Source organism: Perognathus longimembris, chromosome 15 (genome assembly GCF_023159225.1).
Source record: "Perognathus longimembris pacificus isolate PPM17 chromosome 15, ASM2315922v1, whole genome shotgun sequence".
In the NCBI taxonomy this organism is placed as follows: Eukaryota; Metazoa; Chordata; class Mammalia; order Rodentia; family Heteromyidae; genus Perognathus; species Perognathus longimembris.
This window is the reverse complement of record NC_063175.1, coordinates 57,584,597-57,602,731: the sequence shown is the minus strand read 5'-3', so window position 1 is coordinate 57,602,731 and position 18,135 is coordinate 57,584,597. Positions and strand designations below refer to the sequence as shown.

The 18,135-nt window shown below is 63.6% G+C and overlaps 1 protein-coding gene across 1 annotated transcript in view; it reads left to right on the top strand.

The window, feature by feature from the left end:
* The window catches only part of Znf516 (zinc finger protein 516), a 45,259-nt gene extending 27,773 nt beyond the window's left edge, over positions 1-17,486 (top strand). Inside the window, 4 exon segments of the mRNA XM_048363512.1 lie at positions 2,938-3,581; positions 3,583-4,384; positions 17,238-17,388; positions 17,436-17,486. Coding sequence (XP_048219469.1) covers positions 2,938-3,581; positions 3,583-4,384; positions 17,238-17,377 — 1,586 coding nt within the window. The 3' untranslated portion in view covers positions 17,378-17,388; positions 17,436-17,486.
* Positions 17,487-18,135: the final 649 nt, after the last annotated feature.

Sequence of the window (18,135 nt, the reverse complement as noted above, 5' to 3'; positions counted from 1 at the left end):
TCCCAGGCCCGTGTGCCGCCCCAGGCCACAGCGCCCGCAGGGCGGTCCCGGTGGAGCTGTGCTCGGGTTCCCTGCTCCGAAGGCGACGCGAGGATCCCCGAGTGCCGTGGCGTCCCTGCTTCTCATCATCAGCGCGGCCTCCGTTGCCCTTTCACGTCAGCCCAGAGTCTGCGCCAGAGCGGTGCCGGCGGCCCGGCCGGGGTTCGCCGCTCGCGCCTCACTGCCTGCCGACCGGGAGCCCCGTTGGCAGGGGCTCGGCGTCGCACGGCCCACGCCCCTGCTCTCTGCAGAGGGGAGTGCACCCTAAATCCTGCGGGGCGAAGCCCCGCCCCCTCGGGCTCCGACGGGACCGGCCAGCCCGTCCTCCGTGCCCCGAGAGGCCCTTGGTGTTCCCGGGATGGGACACCCGCGTCCTGCGTGTGTAGACACAGAGCCGCCGAGGAAGAGGAGGCCGGCAGGAGCGGCACCCGGCACCGTCCAAGGGTGTGACGGCCCCAAGGGCCGCTGGGTAACCCCGAGGCCCGGGGCGCGGTGGCCCTCGGCTCCCGCCCGCCGCGCTCGGAGTCACCCGTGCGGGCGTGGTGCCCCGGTCCTCGAGACACAAAGCTCACCCAGCAGGAAGCGTTGACGCGTGGGTAGAAAACCCGGGACGGGGCGCGGCGGGGAGCCTCCGGCGGCCGCGTTCACGGGGCGCGCGTGGCGCGGCACCGGCACCGGCGGCGTGTCTGTCTTACGAAGGTTACAGAGAAGCAGATGCGCCAGGCACGCTGACTCCCGCCCGTGATCCCAGCCGCGTGGCAGGCAGAGACCGTGCAGAGTTTGGCTCTAGGCCCTCCGCCAGGGGGACTCCTGAGGACCCCGCGGGGGCAGAGGCTGGGCGTGGTGGTGGTGTGCGCCCGTCCCCTTAGTCGTAGGAGGGTTGTGGCTCAGGTGTGTGCCCGGAAGGTTAAAAACAACCAGGGCAAAAACAGGCGGGAGGCGTGGCTCAGCAGCAGGAGCGCCTACGTTGAAGTGCTCTCGGTGCCCCCGTGTGTGTGGGGGGGTCGTGGGGTGTGGGTGTGTCCCGGGGCCCTGGGGCCTCCGGGGCTGGCGAGGTCCGCCCGCCACCTCGCGTGCACCCCCGGGCGGTGAGGGACCCCCGTCCTCCCAGGCTCGCTCTCCCGGCGCGTTCCGGGGCCGGGGGCATCTGCCGCTCGGAGCACGCTCCGCAGAAACACGCTTCCTCTGTGCAGAAGGGGAGCCGGGCCCGGCATGTCAGGGCGGATGGGATCTGCTTCCTGCTCAGAACCCCCGGAAGCTCGGCCCCTCCCCGCCGGGATTCCTGGGGACGGGAGCCCTGCGCTCTGCTCCCCTCCGCCAGCCGGCGGGGCCGAGGCACGGGGCTGCTCTGCCCCAGGGGGTGGGGGGTGGGGCCTGTCCAGGAGGGCAGGGCACCAGAGAGGCGATCAGCTGGAAGTTCTTCGGGGCTTCCTCAGGCGGTGGTGCCCGGTTCCCGCCTGCCCGGTGGAGAGCTGGGTCACGCAGCCCCCTGCCCGCTCCCGGTCCACGTGGATCGGGTGCTCGGCCCATGCCGGCCTGTGAGCTCCTGTGAGCGACTTCGGTAGCTCAGGTGTTTGCTCTGACCTCACCGCTTCCTATCGTGGCCTAAGGTGCTGGAGGCCCCGGGATGATGTTCTCCGATGCTGGGGGTTCTAGGATGATGTTCTCGGGTGCTGGAGGATCTAGAACAAAGTTATCTGATGCCGGAGGTTCTAGAATGATGTTCTCGGGTGCTGGAGGACCTGGGATGGTGTTCTGTGGCGCTGGAGGCTCTAAGGCGATGTTCTGCAGTAGGCCCTAGGATGGTGTTCCGGAGGTCTCGGGATGGTGTTCCGCGGTGCCGAAGGTCCTAGGGCCCTGTTCTGCAATCCCCCTAGAGCTGAAGGCTCGGGCACTGGGGTCAGAGTGCGCACAGTGAGGTGCCGGGCACACGCCTCAGTTTCTCCATCAGGACCTGTCTCGGGCCTGCTACAAATGCCCTGGGCAGCTGCCCCCTTCCCTGCCCCGTGGCTCTGGGTGGTAGTGAGCACCCGCTAGAGGCAGCTGAGACCCCTCCTTCGGGGCCTCTGCACCTGGGTGCCGGAGCCGCCTGCGCGCCCGCTCCGTCGAGAGCAGCTCCGCTCTGCCCTGCAGCACGTGGCGGAGCCCTCGTTCCTCCGAGCCCGCCCCCCTCCGCCGGTGCTCGCCCACAGGCGGCTTGTTAGCTTCCTGGTTGCAGCGTCCCAGATGGACGGGCATTTCTTGCCACGGCCACGACTTGGTGGGATTCCCGAGTCTTGTCTCCAGAAGTCGAGCGGATACCCACTCGCGTGGAACGTGACCGTCTAAATAAAAGCCCTGGGACACTGCTGACCGGAGGTCCTGGCGTTTCCCTGCCCCGAGTGGCACCCGCGACCCCGAGGCTGCAGAGGCTGCGGGGCGGGGAGCCGGAGGACTTTCGTGATGAAGTCCCGCTGTGGCCGCCCCCTCCCCTCCCCCCCCGGTCTGTCCTGACCTGGGTGATCAGGGCTGCGGTAGCTGTCCTGGTTTTCACTCTGACGTTCTTGGGTGATCTCCGATGTCCTGGCCCCCGGGGCTGGGGGGGGGGGAGGAGGGGCGTTGCGTTCTCAACTAGGTGTTCCGCCGGGTTTCCGGTAGAACCCGCCACCTTCTGCTCTCCCGTAGCCACGCTGTGTTTTAGGGAACTAGATCCGCATCCCGGTGGTTTCTGCCCAGCGTGGCCTCGGTCGCCTCCCTCCTGTTGGGAAGGGAGACGGCGCCCACCCCCGAAGCGCCTCCGCGCCGCCTCCGAGCCCCGGCCCCAGGGGTCCCCCGAGCTTGTGCGGCCGCTCCCCGCCCGTGCCTTGCTCTGTCCTGACGAGAGATGGTAACCGCCCTTCTACGTTTTGCATCCTCCAGGAGGACGGTCACGGCGCTGTTGCTTTTCGGAGGAGGTAGCATCGGCCGTGCTCTCCGGCGGCGACGAGGGTCCCCGGCTCGGGAGTAGCGCGCTGGAGAGAGGCGGCCGGGACTCGAAGGCGGGGATAGCGGCCTCCTCGGTGCCCGCGCCGGAGAACAGCAGCAGAGCCGCGTCCAGGCGTCCCGACCAGCACAGACTCGCGCTTGACCTCAAGGTGCCAGCCTTCCGCCCCCCGCAGGAAGCGCTGGGGGCCGGCCACGGGGACCGCCCTACCGGCGCCCCGGGGACCGCCGCGGAGAGCCCCGCCGCGCCCCCGAAGGACAAGCTGCCCGATCCGCCGGGCAAGGAGCAGCCTGGGGGGGCCCGAGGGGCGCCCACCCCGGACGGGGCCCCTCTGGACTTGAGCAGGAAGTCGGGCCGCGACGACCCCTGCCCCGGGGATGGGGGGCCCTCCCTGCAGGCGGCGCTGGTGGTGCACCCCTGCCCGTACTGCGCCCACAAGACCTACTACCCCGAGGTGCTGTGGATGCACAAGCGGGTCTGGCACCGGGTGGGCGGCGCGGCGGGGCCGCCCTGGGTGCAGCCCAACGGCTTCCGCAGCATCCGGAGCAGCCTGGTGTTCCTGGCCCGCAGCGGGCGCACTGGGCCCCCCGCCCGCCCTCGGGGGCAAGGAGTGCCAGCCCCTGCTCCTCACCCGCTTCACCCGCACGCAGGTGCCCGGTGGGGTCCCGGGGCCCAAAGGCAGCTCCCCGCCCCTGGGGGCGACCACGAAAGCCACCGGCCTGCCCAAGAGCAAGGAGAGCCATTCCGCCGGCCCCTGTGCCCTGTGGGCCTCGGGGCCCGACGGGCATCGACAGACCAGACCCGGCCACGGCCAGGAGACGCCCGGTGCCACCGGGCAGGGACCCCCGGCGAAGCCCAAACCCGAGGCCGGCTCCAAGCCCGTCCCGCCGCCCGCGGGCTGCGGGGGCCCCGGCAGAAGCGCCACCCCGACCCCGTCCGTCATCACCCGGGTGGGGGCCCCGCCGCCCGCGGCCAACAGCAAGCCGGCAGAGAAGTTTGGGGTCCTCCCCACGGGGACGAGCTTCGGTCCCCCCAATAAGCACAGCGGCCTGGACTCTCTGAAAGCCAGATTCAGCCCGCAGCCTCAGGGTCCGCCTCCCGTGAAAGGCGAAGGGGGCCCGCCTCTCCTTCCCCGGGAGCCCCCCTCCCGGGAGCCCAGGACGCCGCCCACCTGCGCCCCAGGGCCCAGAGGGGACGGCACGGCGCAGGGGCAGCCCGGCGTGCCGGCGACGCCCGCGTTACCCTCCATCAAGCCGGAGCCCGTGGCCGAGGGCCAGGAGAGGCGTCTGGACATCCTGAGCATCTTCAAGACGTACATTCCAAAGGACTTTGCCACGCTCTACCAGGGCTGGGGGGGCAGCAGCCCTGGGCCGGAGCACAGAGGTAAGACGTGTGGGCTCGCTGTGCCCGGCCGGTCGGGGGCCGGCTCCGGGGCAGCCCTGGGCGGTCCTGTGTGCCGCGGATCGAGCCGCCCTCCCCGGCCCTGGAGGTGGGCTCCGTGCTGACGCTGCAGCGACCTCTAACCGTCCTTCCTGCTTCCTTTCTTTTAGGAAACATTTTAAACAAAGCCAGCGCAGACGGTCATTGTACTTGCTTCTCAAGAGATGAGTGTCCGTTTGCGCTGATCGTTAAGTCTTATTTTTGTACCTAAGCCATGGAGCACTTACTACACAGTACCCAGTATTAGTAAGCAAAGACTTGCACAAGTACTGTGTTGCTGACGCTTGGGGGCCTTGAGCTGTGCAGATTTCCCAAACAAGTAACCCCTGCAGCGGCTTTCCCACCGTCCCCTGGGCCTCACCAACAGCCAGCCACGCTGGTCGAGCTCTTCTCTGAAAGGCTTGGGGCCCTAGAAGGTTTGCATAATACGGTGGGGATGGGACCCACGCCTAAAGACAGAATTTATGTAGAGTCCGTATATGCCTTGGATGCAAAGCCTGGCAGACATTCTGTGTAGCCACTTGAAGTAAGCGAGAGAGATGCAGTCTGCAGACACGGACCCACTGGAGTTGGGGGGAGGGGTTGTCTTGAGCGCTCAGAACTTAATGTGTTGGAGCTTTGGGGATTCAGGATTTCCAGGTTAGAGGGGGTCCAGCGCTGGGGAGGGCTTGCCGGTGCTGCTCTTGCCCACGGGTCACAATGCGTGGATACAATGCTCGTCCTCAAACAGAACTCACGGGTCATTCTCCTTTCACGTCTGGAATTCTAGAAAGTTGAGGCCGCCAACAATCCAGAGCACTCATGAGGCTGAGGCAGGAGGATCGCCCCCTAAAACCAAAGACCAAACAAACAAAAGGTGCCTCTGCTCCTGGTCCTCACCATTTAGAAACCCATAGGTTCTTGAGATAGGGGACCTTTCAGAACAGCCCCTGGCTCTGAGGTTACGGGAAGATGGTACGTGGTCTGGGCTGGGGATCCGGTGAGCGGAGGGACCCCAGTCCGTGACTGCCAAGGGGCTGTGGTGCTGTGCCTGTGGACTCAATTGTGGAGGGCTTGGTGGGGGGGTGTGGTGTGGTGTGTGGCACATGGTGAGTGACAGGCGTGTTACAGAGGTGGTGATGTGGATGGACCAGGGAGCGGAGCTGAGTGGAGAGCCGTGTGTTCTCCGTCCCTGCGGCCTGCTGTCAGCCCTTGCAGCCCTCTGTGGGTGCAGAGGGCCCTTCCAGAGGTGCTGTATCTGGGCTGCTAGGGCAGGGCAGTGATCACATGGTCCATGCTCTGTCCCTAGAAGGTGAGGGTATCTCTGCCCAGCTCCATCGCCCCTGACCGGCTTCCTGGGTTGTCACCTCTGCTGCTTGCCAGGGCCTGGTGCCAGTAATACACATGTTGAGCCATCCGTGGACTGTGGTGGGTGAGTGATCTGGGGGTTGAGCCATCCGTGGACTGTGGTGGGTGGGTGATCTGGGGGCTGAGCCATCTGTAGACCGTGGTGGGTGGGTGATCTGGGGGCTGAGCCGTGCACAGACCATGGTGGGTGGGTGATCTGGGGGTTGAGCCATCTGTAGACCGTGGTGGGTGGGTGATCTGGGGGCTGAGCCGTGCACAGACCATGGTGGGTGGGTGATCTGGGGGTTGAGCCATCCGTGCACTGTGGTGGGTGGGTGATCTGGGGGCTGAGCCATCCGTGGACCATGGTGGGTGGGTGATCTGGGGGCTGAGCCATCCGTTGACCGTGGTGGGTGAGTGATCTGGGGGTTGAACCATCCGTGGGCTGTGGTGGGTGGGTGATCTGGGGGTTGAGCCATCGTGGATCGTAGTGGGTGGGTGATCTGGGGGTTGAGCCATCTGTGGAGCATGGTGGGTGGGTGATCTGGGGGTTGAGCCATCCGTGGACCGTGGTGGGTGGGTGATCTGGGGGTTGAGCCATCCGTGGACCGTGGTGGGTTGGTGATCTGGAGGTTGAGCCATCCGTGGACCGTGGTGGGTGGGTGATCTGGGGGTTGAGCCATCCGTGCACTGTGGTGGGTGGGTGATCTGGGGGTTGAGCCATCCGTGGACTGTGGTGGGTGGGTGATCTGGGGGCTGAGCCATCCGTGGACTGTGGTGGGTGGGTGATCTGGGGGCTGAGCTATCCGTGCACTGTGGTGGGTGAGTGATCTGGGGGCTGAGCCATCCGTAGACCATGGTGGGTGGGTGATCTGGGGGCTGAGCCATCCGTGCACTGTGGTGGGTGGGTGATGTGGGGTTGAGCCATCCATGGACTGTGGTGGGTGGGTGATCTGGGGGTCAAGCCGTCCACAGACCACAGTGGGTGGGGTGATCTGGGGGCTGAGCCATCCACAGACTGCGTGGTAGGTGGGGTGATCTGGGGGGTTGAGCCATCCACAGACTGCGTGGTAGGTGGGGTGATCTGGGGGGTTGAGCCATCCACAGACTGTGGTGGGTGGGTGATCTGGGGGTCAAGCCGTCCACAGACCACAGTGGGTGGGGTGATCCGGGGGCCAAGCCATCCATGGGCCTTGGTTGGTGGGAGTCCTGCACAGCTGTGCAGACGCGGGACCATCGCTAGAGCCTGATGGAAGGCGTAGAATCCCGAGTGCCGGCTCCGGGCAGGGCTTGCTCGGCTCAGCTCCTCGGGGTGCTTGTGGCACGTGTTGATGTCTGTGTGGCGGGCAGGCTTCTGACCCTGCCTCTCAGATCCCCAGGCCGTGGCGAGCACTGGGTGAGCCCGGGACGCCCCCTGGAGAGGCCCCTCCCCACCCAGGGGTCTGGGCAGTGGCTCTTGGGTTTGTTTTTCCTAAGAACGTAGAAGTGAGCTCTAAGTAAAGGTTTGAGAATTCTAGGGACAGAGTTGGAAGGTCAAGGAGCCTGAGATGTTTTCCTTTTCCTTTTAAAAATGGTTTTAACGTGTTTTTTTTTTTTTAATGGTCGAAGTTAAGTGTTGCTCTTTCCAAGGCAAGAAGGGCTGGGCAGTGTGCATAGGGCCTGCGCGCCTCTTGGGTTGCTCATCCTCTGGAAGGACACGTGGGCGTGTGGTTAGGTGTGAGGCAGCAAACCCCGGGCGTTAGGCTCACTTGGAGCTGAGTTTCTTGTTTGTTTGTTTTCTTTTTTGTTTTTGTTTGTTTTTTTTGGCCAGTCCTGGGCCTTGAACTCAGGGCCTGAGCACTGTCCCTGGCTTCTTTTTGCTCAAGGCTAGCACTCTGCCACTTGAGCCACTGCGCCACTTCTGGCCGTTTTCTATATACGTGGTGCTGGGGAATCGAACCCAGGAATCGAACTTCATGTATACGAGGCGAGCGCTTTGCCACTCGGCCACATTCCCAGCCCTGGAGCTGAGTCTCTTATGGGAAGTGTTCTCCATTTTTTAATATAAAGCACAGTGGCGAATGAGTCACCTTTAGGATCCTAGAGAACTTGGATTTCTGTGGTGGAGAAACCAGTTTCAGACACAATGCCCCCGTGGGTCTGAAAGTCACCCACCCCGATGACCTTCGCTTTGGGGTGTCTGTCACCTCGGCCCACGCTCAGCAAGCTGAAAGGCTTCGTGTGTGTGTGTGGCAGCCCTTGGCCCCTTCATGCCCCTTCCCTGCCTTGCCGGGCGTCCTGTTCTTGGTAGAGCCACGCCCACTTTATGGGGCGGGGTCTCTCCTTGCTGCTTGCTTGACAGTCTGTGAAGCTTGTGAAGGCTTCAGCCAGAGGGGGCTCAGCCTCCTGGTGACCATTGTAGAGGGGAAGGGATATCGAAGGTCCCCACTGGGGACTCCATGTCCGCGTCTGCAGACAGTTGCATTGAGGGCACTTTGTCCTCCAGAAAGGAAACCTGAAGAGGCTTTGCCTTTGTACTCACACTGCCCTGTGGATGTTGTTGGCTTTTGGGTGCTGTGCCTGCGTGCTTACGTGTGGAGCCCTGGTGAGATGGATGTTTTTGTCCTGTCCTATGAGTGTGCCCGTACTTTCTGCATCTTCCTGGGGTCACCTGGTGCATTTGCTGCATGTCTCCTAGTTGGTGTCGTCTGCTAATCCAAAGGCCCTAACTTCCCATGTGGTGCTGATTGAAGGTGCGGTTACTGCCTTGTCCTGTGGTTGGGGCAGCCACAGTGTGCAGAGCAGACCTGGAAGGGGCTGTCGGCGGATGGGTCATGACTGTGGTTGTGTCATGGTGTGCGTCATGTATGACACAGGATGCTCGCCAATATGTCACCTGCGAAGGAGGTTATTTCTTGGATGATTTCCTCTCTGTGGGTTGGGTGTCATTCTTGGAGCAAGAGAGTCAGAGGAGCAGAGGAGCCTCAACTGTATGGGGCTCAGAGTCTCCCCCTCGGGCTGTGAACCTACACCGGCTTTGTAGTCTTTCTCCAATGTGTCTGCCGGGTTCGGAACAGGAGCGTGACACAGCAGTAGTAAAACTAAGTTCTCTGTGTCTCCAGACTGTGGTCTGCCTGTATGACGATGGAATGAGATAATCGGGCACAGAATAATACCTCGGGTCTTTGTTGCCGGAACTTGGGAAGTCATTTGCAGGGAGGCGCTGGGCTGTTAGGGAAGGACATTTGCGTCTCTTTGTGGGGGTACGTGTTCAGATCTCTTTCCCCCCTGAGATGGTGGCTTACAGGTTAATAAGGGAAACACGGTAAGGCCCCGTGTGGCTCTGAATTCTGGGCTTTTTTCCCCCCCTTCACTTCCAGAACCAATTTTCTATCCACATTGCGGGTGTGCACGCCAGTGCCTTAGAGTCGTTTTCTTCCTAGATCCTCAAGCGAAGTTTTCACCCTTTCTGGTTAACTGAGGAGTTGGTGGTGGCTGCGTGTGGTTTCATTCACCAGGGAGGGCAAGCGTCCCGGCACCTGCTCAGGCGCGCAGTTACTTAGGAGACCGTGATCCGAGGAGCGTGGGTCAAAGCCAAGCCCGCGAGACTCTTACCGCCCGTTAAGCCACAGAACAGCGGGAAGTGGATCTGTGGCTCCAGAAGTAGCGTGTCAGCCTCCAGTGCAAAAGTAAGGCCCAGTCCCCAGGTCCCGGCGTCAACACCAGCACCCACACCAGCAAGATCAGTTCAGGTGGCGGTGGTGTGTTGTCGTAGGTGTGCCGCGTATGTAGCGTGGGAATGCCGCGCGCCATTGTTAGGAAAGAAGATGGAGGGATTCTTTTCCCGTCCGTTTTTTGGGTGGTTGCTAAAGTCCATCACTGAGAAAAGGGTTGGTCGGGGCTCAGCACGGGGTCAGCCCGAGACTCGCCCATCTCGTAGCGTCTCCGGGGTGCCTTTGGGTTGCGCATCGAGAGGTGGTGTGGGAAACAGCAGAGGAAGACAGTCAGTGGTGAGAGATGGTTTCCCTTGCAGCTCACCTGCGCAGTGGGGATGAGATCCTGGGACCAGGAGGAGAGCAAGACACTGCTCCTGAGCTTCTCCTTCCCCCCGAGGTTCTTCTTCCTCCCGGAGCTTCTCCTCCCCCCCCCCCCACCGAGCTTCTCCTTCCTCCCAGAGCTTCTCCTTACCCCAAGCTTCTTCCTTCTGGAGCTTCTCCTTTCCCATTGGAGCTTCTCTTTCCCCCCAAGTTTCTCCTTCCCCATTGGAGTTTCTCCTTCCTCTTGGAGCTTCTTCCCCATTGGAGCTTCTCCTTCCTCCTGGAGCTTCTCCTTCCCCATTGGAGTTTCTCTTTCCTCCTGGAGCTTCTCTTTCCTCCTGGAGCTTCTCCTTCCTCCTGGAGCTTCTCCTTCCTCCTGGAGCCTTTCATTCCTCCTGGAGCTTCTCCTTCCCCCTGGAGTTTCTTCTTCTCCATTGGAGTGTCTCCTTTCTCCCTGGAGCTTCTCCTTCCCCCAGAGCTTCTCCTTCCTCCCAAGCTTCTCCTTCCTTCCTGGAGCTTCTCCTTTCTCCCGGAATTATCCTTCCCCATTGGAGCCTCTCCTTCCTCCTGGAGCTTCTCCTTCCTCCCAAGCTTCTCCTTCCCCCTGGAGCTCCTCCTTGCTCCCAGAGCTTCTCCTTCCTCCATGCTGCCCAGTTCTTTGTGGACTCTGCACGCCACCCATCCCGGGTTGTTGCTTCCTCCATGTCTCCCCGTCTCCTCCCCGCATGGCCGCCTTGCCCTCCCGACGCTCTAGCTTGACGCCATGCCCTTTGTCGCGTCTGCTCGTGTGGACTGTGCTTCGGGTCCTGGGTAAGCAGCCACGGCCCGCGAGGGCCTGGAGGAGGCAGCTGCCCGTGCCGGGTGTTGCCGGACACGTGTTGGTTAGGACTTTCCCCAGTGCTCTTCCTAACAGGAAAGCGGGGGAGCGCTCAGGTTTCTCCAGGACTCCTCTCCATTCCATGAGCCTCCGGAGAGGATGTTTGGCCAGATCGGCCACACGAGGGTGCAAGGCAGTGTGAAATGACCACGGCCCCCACGCGCGTGCTCTGCATTGTGAAATGACCACAGCCCACACGAGAGTGCTCTGCAGTGTGAAATGACCACGGCCCACACGCGCGTGCAAGGCAGTGTGAAATGACCACGGCCCCCACGCGTGTGCTCTGCAGTGTGAAATGACCACGGCCCCCACGCGCGTGCTCTGCAGTGTGAAATGACCACGGCCCACACGCGCGTGCTCTGCAGTGTGAAATGACCACGGCCCACACGCACGTGCTCTGTAGTGTGAAATGACCACGGCCCCCACGCGCGTGCTCTGCAGTGTGAAATGACCACGGCCCCCCACGCGAGTGCAAGGCAGTGTGAAATGACCATGGCCCACACGCGCGTGCTCTGCAGTTTGAAATGACCACGGCCCACACAAGCGTGCAAGGCAGTGTGAAATGACCACAGCCCACACGAGAGTGCTCTGCAGTGTGAAATGACCACGGGCCCCACGTGAGTGCAAGGCAGTGTGAAATGACCACGGCCCACACGCACGTGCTTTGCAGTGTGAAATGACCACGGCCCACACGCGCGTGCTCTGCAGTGTGAAATGACCACGGCGCACACGCGCGTGCTCTGCAGTGTGAAATGACCACGGCCCACGCGCGCGTGCTCTGCAGTGTGAAATGACCACGGCCCACATGCGCGTGCTCTGCAGTGTGAAATGACCACGGCCCACACAAGCGTGCAAGGCAGTGTGAAATGACCACGGCCTCCACACGCGTGCTCTGCAGTGTGAAATGACCACGGCCCCCACGCGCGTGCTCTGCAGTGTGAAATGGCCACGGCCCACACGTGCATGCTCTGCAGTGTGAAATGGCCACGGCCCCCACGTGCGTGCTCTGCAGTGTGAAATGACCACGGCCCACACGCGCGTGCTCTGCAGTGTGAAATGACCACGGCCCACACGCACGTGCTCTGTAGTGTGAAATGACCACGGCCCCCACGCGCGTGCTCTGCAGTGTGAAATGACCACGGCCCCCACGCGAGTGCAAGGCAGTGTGAAATGACCATGGCCCACACGCGCGTGCTTTGCAGTGTGAAATGACCACGGCCCACACAAGCGTGCAAGGCAGTGTGAAATGACCACAGCCCACGCGCGCGTGCTCTGCAGTGTGAAATGACCACGGCGCACACGCGCGTGCTCTGCAGTGTGATGCGACCGTGCGGTGTGTGGTGTCTTCGTCTGCGCACCCGTTCTCAGAGCACGAGAAGCCGTCCTGGGGACCCTCGCTTGCCCCCCCCCCCCGTGTGACCGAGGCCCCCTCTGCCTTTCCTGTTCGAGTGCCCGGTGTTGGGTAGGCAGCCACCCGGCTCAGCGGTGCAGTGGTGGAGCGTGGCGGAGCCCTTCCGACTCGGTGGCTGTTCGTTTCCTCACCGGGGGTGGGGGGGGATGTGAGCCCTGCTGGAACAGTGAACCATGGGGGGGGGGGCGGCATGCCTCCCCCCAGTGCCCTCCTCTTAATCAGGTCTGGGGTGAGAAGGAAGCCCGGGGCCCAGGGCCGAGCGCAGCGCAGCACAGCGGAGCTGCCATCCAGAAGTGCCGGGCCTCCATCCCTGTGCTTCTGGCCCAACACACAGGCGCCCGGGCCTCCGCCGGTCGCGGGCAGGGCCCTGCCGTCCTCCTGAGAGAAGCCGGCCGGCGGGAAGGCCCGCGCCTGCCTTGGGGGCTCAGCGACCGGCACAGGCTGCGGTCTCGTCGCTCTCTACTGTCCTCTGGCCTTGTTTCTGTCGCATCGGTGTCCCCGATCGGCTCGTTGTGCTGCGTGACAGAGGCGGGTGACGGCGGAGCCATCGTCCAGCAGCGCGGAGCGGCCTGCCTGCCACCCAGTCCGGGCGCCGCCGTGGCCCTGTGTCGTCCCGGAGCCCTTGTTAATCACTTCACTTCTAGCGGATGCACCCTGCAGTCTCGAGCGAGCCGGGCCTGCCGCTTGATCTGAGACAAAGGCGGAGGGGCGGTCGTCAGGGCCTGGAGGGGCTCCCCACGCGGGTCCGTGGGGTAGAAGGGGGACGCTCTCCCCGTGTTCCCCCCCTCGCCTCCGCCACGCCGGCCCTGCCGCCATCACGCCGTGCCGGGCCGTGCTCCGGACGCAGGCTCGCCCGGGAGACGCGGCCGGGGCGGAGCGCACCCGCCACCCCGGGGCCCGCACGGGTGGCGCCCACGCCACGTGGCCGGGCCCCTGTGCCGTGCCCTCGTGCTCGGCGTCCGACGTGCATGGGCCACGTGGCTTCACGCGAGCCAAGCCTGCGCTCACGTGTTCCACTCAGAAGTGACGACGCTAGTGAATCCTCCGGCCACCGCACCGAGGTCGGCGCCCGCGGGACGGCCGGGGTGTCTGGCAGAGCCCAGAGCTCTGTAAAGAGCTGACTGGAGACGTGGCCACGCTGCCAATGGTGAGTCACGACGGGCTGGAGCCTTAGAGAGACAGGCACCGCCCGGGCCGTGTGGACAGACACCCGCGAGGCACTCCGATACAAAATGACACGGGCCGGATGGTAAGTGCCGCAGGAGGAGGGTCCCCGTGTACGCACGCCGTCACGGATGGCTTTCTGCAGCGGCGGAGTCTGAATTAAAAGGGCAGTGGCCCCAGGCCGCCATTATCACAGCCTCTGACTGTGAGTGTTACGGGAAATTGGTATTTTTCCAGCCACGGGGCGGGCCGGTGTCTTCTGCGCCCGAGTGCTCGTCCGCAGGGGACTTAGCCGGTGTGCACGCCCGGGAGGCGCACCTGTCCTCTGCCGAGGGACCGCTTGCTCCCGCTTCGTCTCGGCCCAAGTCCTGTCTGGGGGGTGGAGTCGGAGGGGTTGCAGGGCCCGGATGAGTCCAGTGTCTGTCCAGCGGTGATGGGATCTGGTTCCCGCCCTCGAGGAAACGGCAGGCTACGCGCCGGCCACCCCCTAGGCCACGCTAAGAGATGGGGCCCCAGGCCCAGGGCGGAAGCTACCTGGCCGTGAGTTTCTTCGCTTTTATTAGGATTCCCACCCGCCCGACGTCCTAAGAGCATTTCTGCTCGTGCAAGGCTTCTAGTTCACGTCTCACGACGAGAACTCTCGGCACGAGCGAGTTTTCCTAGCGAGTGGCTCTCTCTCTCTCAGCCGCACCTGCGGTTTTGAGACGTAAAGCGGTTCCTTCGTGATGCCGTGACCGTGGATGAGAGAAACGTGACTTCTCACTGGGAGCGGACCGGAAGATTTCCGGACCGCGCACACTGCCACCGATGACTGGGTTGGCCTTGCCCTTGTTGGGGGAATCGAGTGCCCTCTGGTGCAGCGGTGGGGGGGGGGGGCTACCCCCACGATCTGAGGTGCCGCCTACTCCGAGCTCACCTGCTGTTTAAATCGGGGCTCAGTTTGCACTGTGTCTTGTATTGACCGTCCCGTGTTTGGGGCCCTGTGGCGGCCTGTCCTCCCCTGACCTCCGGCTGATCCGCCCTTCCTCAGCATCCTGGGTCTTCAAGGAAACTTAGCTTGCTGTCACTGCTTTCCGGCTTTGCCTTTAAAATCCCACAGAGATTTGTCGACCAGAATCACTAAAAAGCGCGTCAGGAACGGAGGTGGCGAGCTCTGGCTGCTCGTTGTTCCTTACCCATCTCGCAGTAGTCACAAGCACAGCCTTGCAGCAGGATGTGTAACCTGAGGATTGTTTTCTGGCTTAGGCAGAATCTGCCTTGTTGTTCTTACAGAACACCCTGTTCGTGTGCCTGCTTGGAGGGCGTGCATGGTGACGGATTCACATTTAAGTCCGACTGTTTTCCTGCAGCCTTTGGGCGCTTTCTTTGGACCATACGGCACTGCTCGTGCAGAGATTATTTGATGCAACACTTGGAAGTCAAAAGACGTTTTACACACATGCATAATAGATGCTAAATCACCCAACTGGAACAGCACTCGGAGACGGAGTCGTTATTTATTCACTCATCACGAGATGTGGGGGGCGCTGCCGGTGTGCGAGGCCCGGGGGGGACCGGGCGGCTCTGCGGTCCTGTGTGCGAGGCCTGGGGGGGGGGATCGGGCGGCCCTGCGGTCCCGGGTGCGAGGCCCGGGTGGGATCGGGCGGCTCTGCGTCCCCGGGTGCGAGGCCCGGAGGAGGATCGGGAGGCCCTGCAGTCCCGGGTGCGAGGCCCGGGGGGGATCGGGCGGCTCTGCGTCCCCGGGTGCGAGGCCCGGAGGAGGATCGGGCGGCCCTGCGGTCCCGGGTGCGAGGCCCGGGTGGGATCGGGCGGCCCTGCGGTCCCGGGTGCGAGGCCCGGGTGGGATCGGGCAGCTCTGCGGCCCAGGGTGCGAGGCCCAGGTGGGCGAGCCCCACTGCACAGGGCCGTGCCGTGGCAGGGGCGGACGCTCAGGCCAGCCTTCTTGTCTTCAGGAGGCGTCTCCTGGGCTCGCGAGGCAGGAAGGGAGGGTGAGGGGCATTGACTGATCCGACCTTGACAGTTTGTCCCGGCTGCCATTCTTGGTTGACAGCACCGGGGTGGACGCGGGGCCTGTGAGTGTGGAGGCCAAGTCTGAAGCCATGGAGGCGTGGCCTGTGGATATGGAGGCGGGGCCTGTGAGTGTGGAGGCGGGGTCTGAGGGTGTGGGGCGGGGCCTGCTGGCCTGGGGGCGGGGCCTGCGGACATGGAGGCGGTCTCCAGAGGCAGACAGGCGAGCTGTGGGTAGTGCTACCGAGAGTCTATTCTTTTATTATCATATAAGATACGATTTGAGGCCGAGCAAAGCTGTCCCCGTCCCCGTCCCCCCTCCCAGGCTCAGGGCTTCGGGAGTCCAGGTTGACCCCCGGACTGCCAAAGCTGCTGGGTTGATTTGTTTGGATCCTTTGTCCCAACTTCAAGGCTCTCATCCTAAATGCTACTTTAGTTACGCTGGAGACATCATGCCACTGGTCAAAATAACAGGAAATGGAAAAGCAGAACGGCAACCTGCTTGTCTCAGTGTCAGCTGTGGCGCTTGTTATTTAAATGCAGATAGCATCTGTACACATAGACACCAAACATAGGTGTAACCTAGTGTATATGTATAGGTGAAACCTATTTTATACGGAGGTACGTTCATTGTAGGTATCACTATTTCCATATAGGTACATTAAGTGTAGGTATAATCTATTTTATGTGTAGGTGCATCCGATAGGTATACTCTGTAGATATATTAAATGTAGGTAAGTCTTTTGCATGCAGACATTTAAATATGGGACTCATTTGTCTTATGTGTAGGCACATTAACCACAGGTATGATCTGTGTTACACGTAGGTACATTAACGATAGGTATAATCTAATCTAACCTTGTAGGCTCCCGTCATCACAGATCAGATTTCCTCAGTTGTTTAAGCCTCCTTCATAAAACCAGCAAGTCTCTCAGCACATGTGCGTCTCTCCTAAGTGTACTATGCTAGCCGTGTGGTCGGCGTAACTGGTGACAAACCGGCCTTGCGGTCCTCTGAGCCTCTGCCGGGAGAGGGCCCGGTCCCCCCGCGGCCCTGACGCGCGTGTCCTTCTAGTGATGGCCTCCCTTGGGGACCGGGGCGTTGTCTGGCTGGTGTGCGTGTCGCGGGCACACATCTGTGACTCTCCGCGGTAATGAGCCCACGTGCGTCCCGGGGCGGCGGCCATGGCAGGAGGCTCACGTCCACGGAAGCACGCCTTTCCAGGTCGTCCCAGGTGCTGCGGGCCCGCCGCGGCCTCCCCCGCCTTCTGCGGGGTGCCCCGGGAGGGCTTGCGGGGTGCAGGGCCGGCCCTCGGCCCGTGTGTGCGGCCAGGAACGCCAGCGCTTAGCTCACGTCCCCGGAGGCAAAGCTGGAGGCCGGAAGGCTCTGAGAGCGCAGGGGGTGGGAGTGGGGGGGGGCGTGGATCAGGCCCGCAGCTCAAGGTGAACGCTGTCCGCTGAGATCGGCCCTGCCGTGTTGGACGCAGACGTGGGCGCCGTTACCCAGAGCGGTGACACGGCCTGTCTGTCACTCAGCGGGCCGCGCCGGCTCGCACGCACTCCCAGTTCGCTCCTTTTATTCCGGTGGCTGTTTTCCACCTTGGCCGCTCTCGATGGGATCTGGGCGAAGCCCGCTGGCGTCCCGGCACACCCGTGTGAGAGCAGGGCCCTTCCCTCCTGTCGGGCGGACGCTGATCGGGCGTTATTTAGGACTGTAGGTCCCCCTGCGTGTCTGCCCCGGGTTGGAGCGCCACGACGACGCTTCGTCCGCCCCACCTTCCCTGTCCTGCCACCTTGGAACTTTCTAGAGTGGATCCAGATTGTAGATCTGGGGGGAATCTTCTGGCCGTTGGGGTTGCGGGCGAGCCGAGCTCATCTCGCGCCGCCGCCGAGGGCCGGGCTCCCCGTGCCCCCGGGTGGGTGCTCGCGGGGAGGAGGAGCGCCCCGGAACCCCGCGCGGCAGTACTGAGCTTCTCTTGTCTGCTTTCTCTCGCAGGGGACAGGCCGTGCCCGCCCAGGGACTGTGCTGACAGAGCCCCTCAGAAAGGGGACCTGGAGGTGTGCCTCCCTCGCCCTGGGGCCCGGGACGGCATGGGCGGGGACCGCGCGGGGGTCCCCGCGGCCTCGCTGCCCTGAGCGCCTCCGCCGCCGCCGCCCGGAGGAGGAGGAGGAGGAGGAGGAGGAGGAGGAGGAGGAGGAGGAAGAGCCGCGCCTCCGCCCCGACGCCCCAGCCCGGAGCCGCGGCTCCCCGCCCCGCCCGCCCACCCGCCCGCCGTGAGGAGCAGCAGAGACGCAGTGCCGAGGGCCCCGTGGAACTCCCACGCGTGGCCGCCCCCCACCGTCGCCGCGTCCCCCTCCGCGCGGGGTGCCGGCCGGTGGCCCCGCGGGAGCTCGGGGCGTCTGTACCCTTCCCGGCGAGTTGGAGACACTGGAATAGACAGACTCGTGAGCTTTGGACAGAAGGGAGACGCCGTGGCTCAGGACGGAGGCGAGGCCGGCGGGACCGCGGCGGCGCCACGGCGGCGCCGTCCGCGTCCGTCCGTCGTGGCGGGTGGCGGGAGCGGCTGACGGAGGGGGGGAAGGAGGGGGTGGTGTTCAGGTGCCGTGGGAACCAGGCTTGGCGAGGGGAGGGGAGGCCCGACGGTGTGAGCCCCGGGCCCGCGTGCTCCTCCTCCCGCGTGCTCCTCCCGCGTGGCGTGCTCCTCCTCCTCCCGCGTGCTCGCCCGCCGGCCGGCCTTTCCTCCGGCCCCGCCTCGGGAAGGAGCCGGCTGGACAGTGGAAGGGCGGGCTTCTTCCTTTCTTATTCTCAGGACCTTTTTTGTAACAGGGCTACATTCTGTAAACTGCTCACCCAGGACGACCACAGGTCTCAACCCATCACACAGCCACTGAAT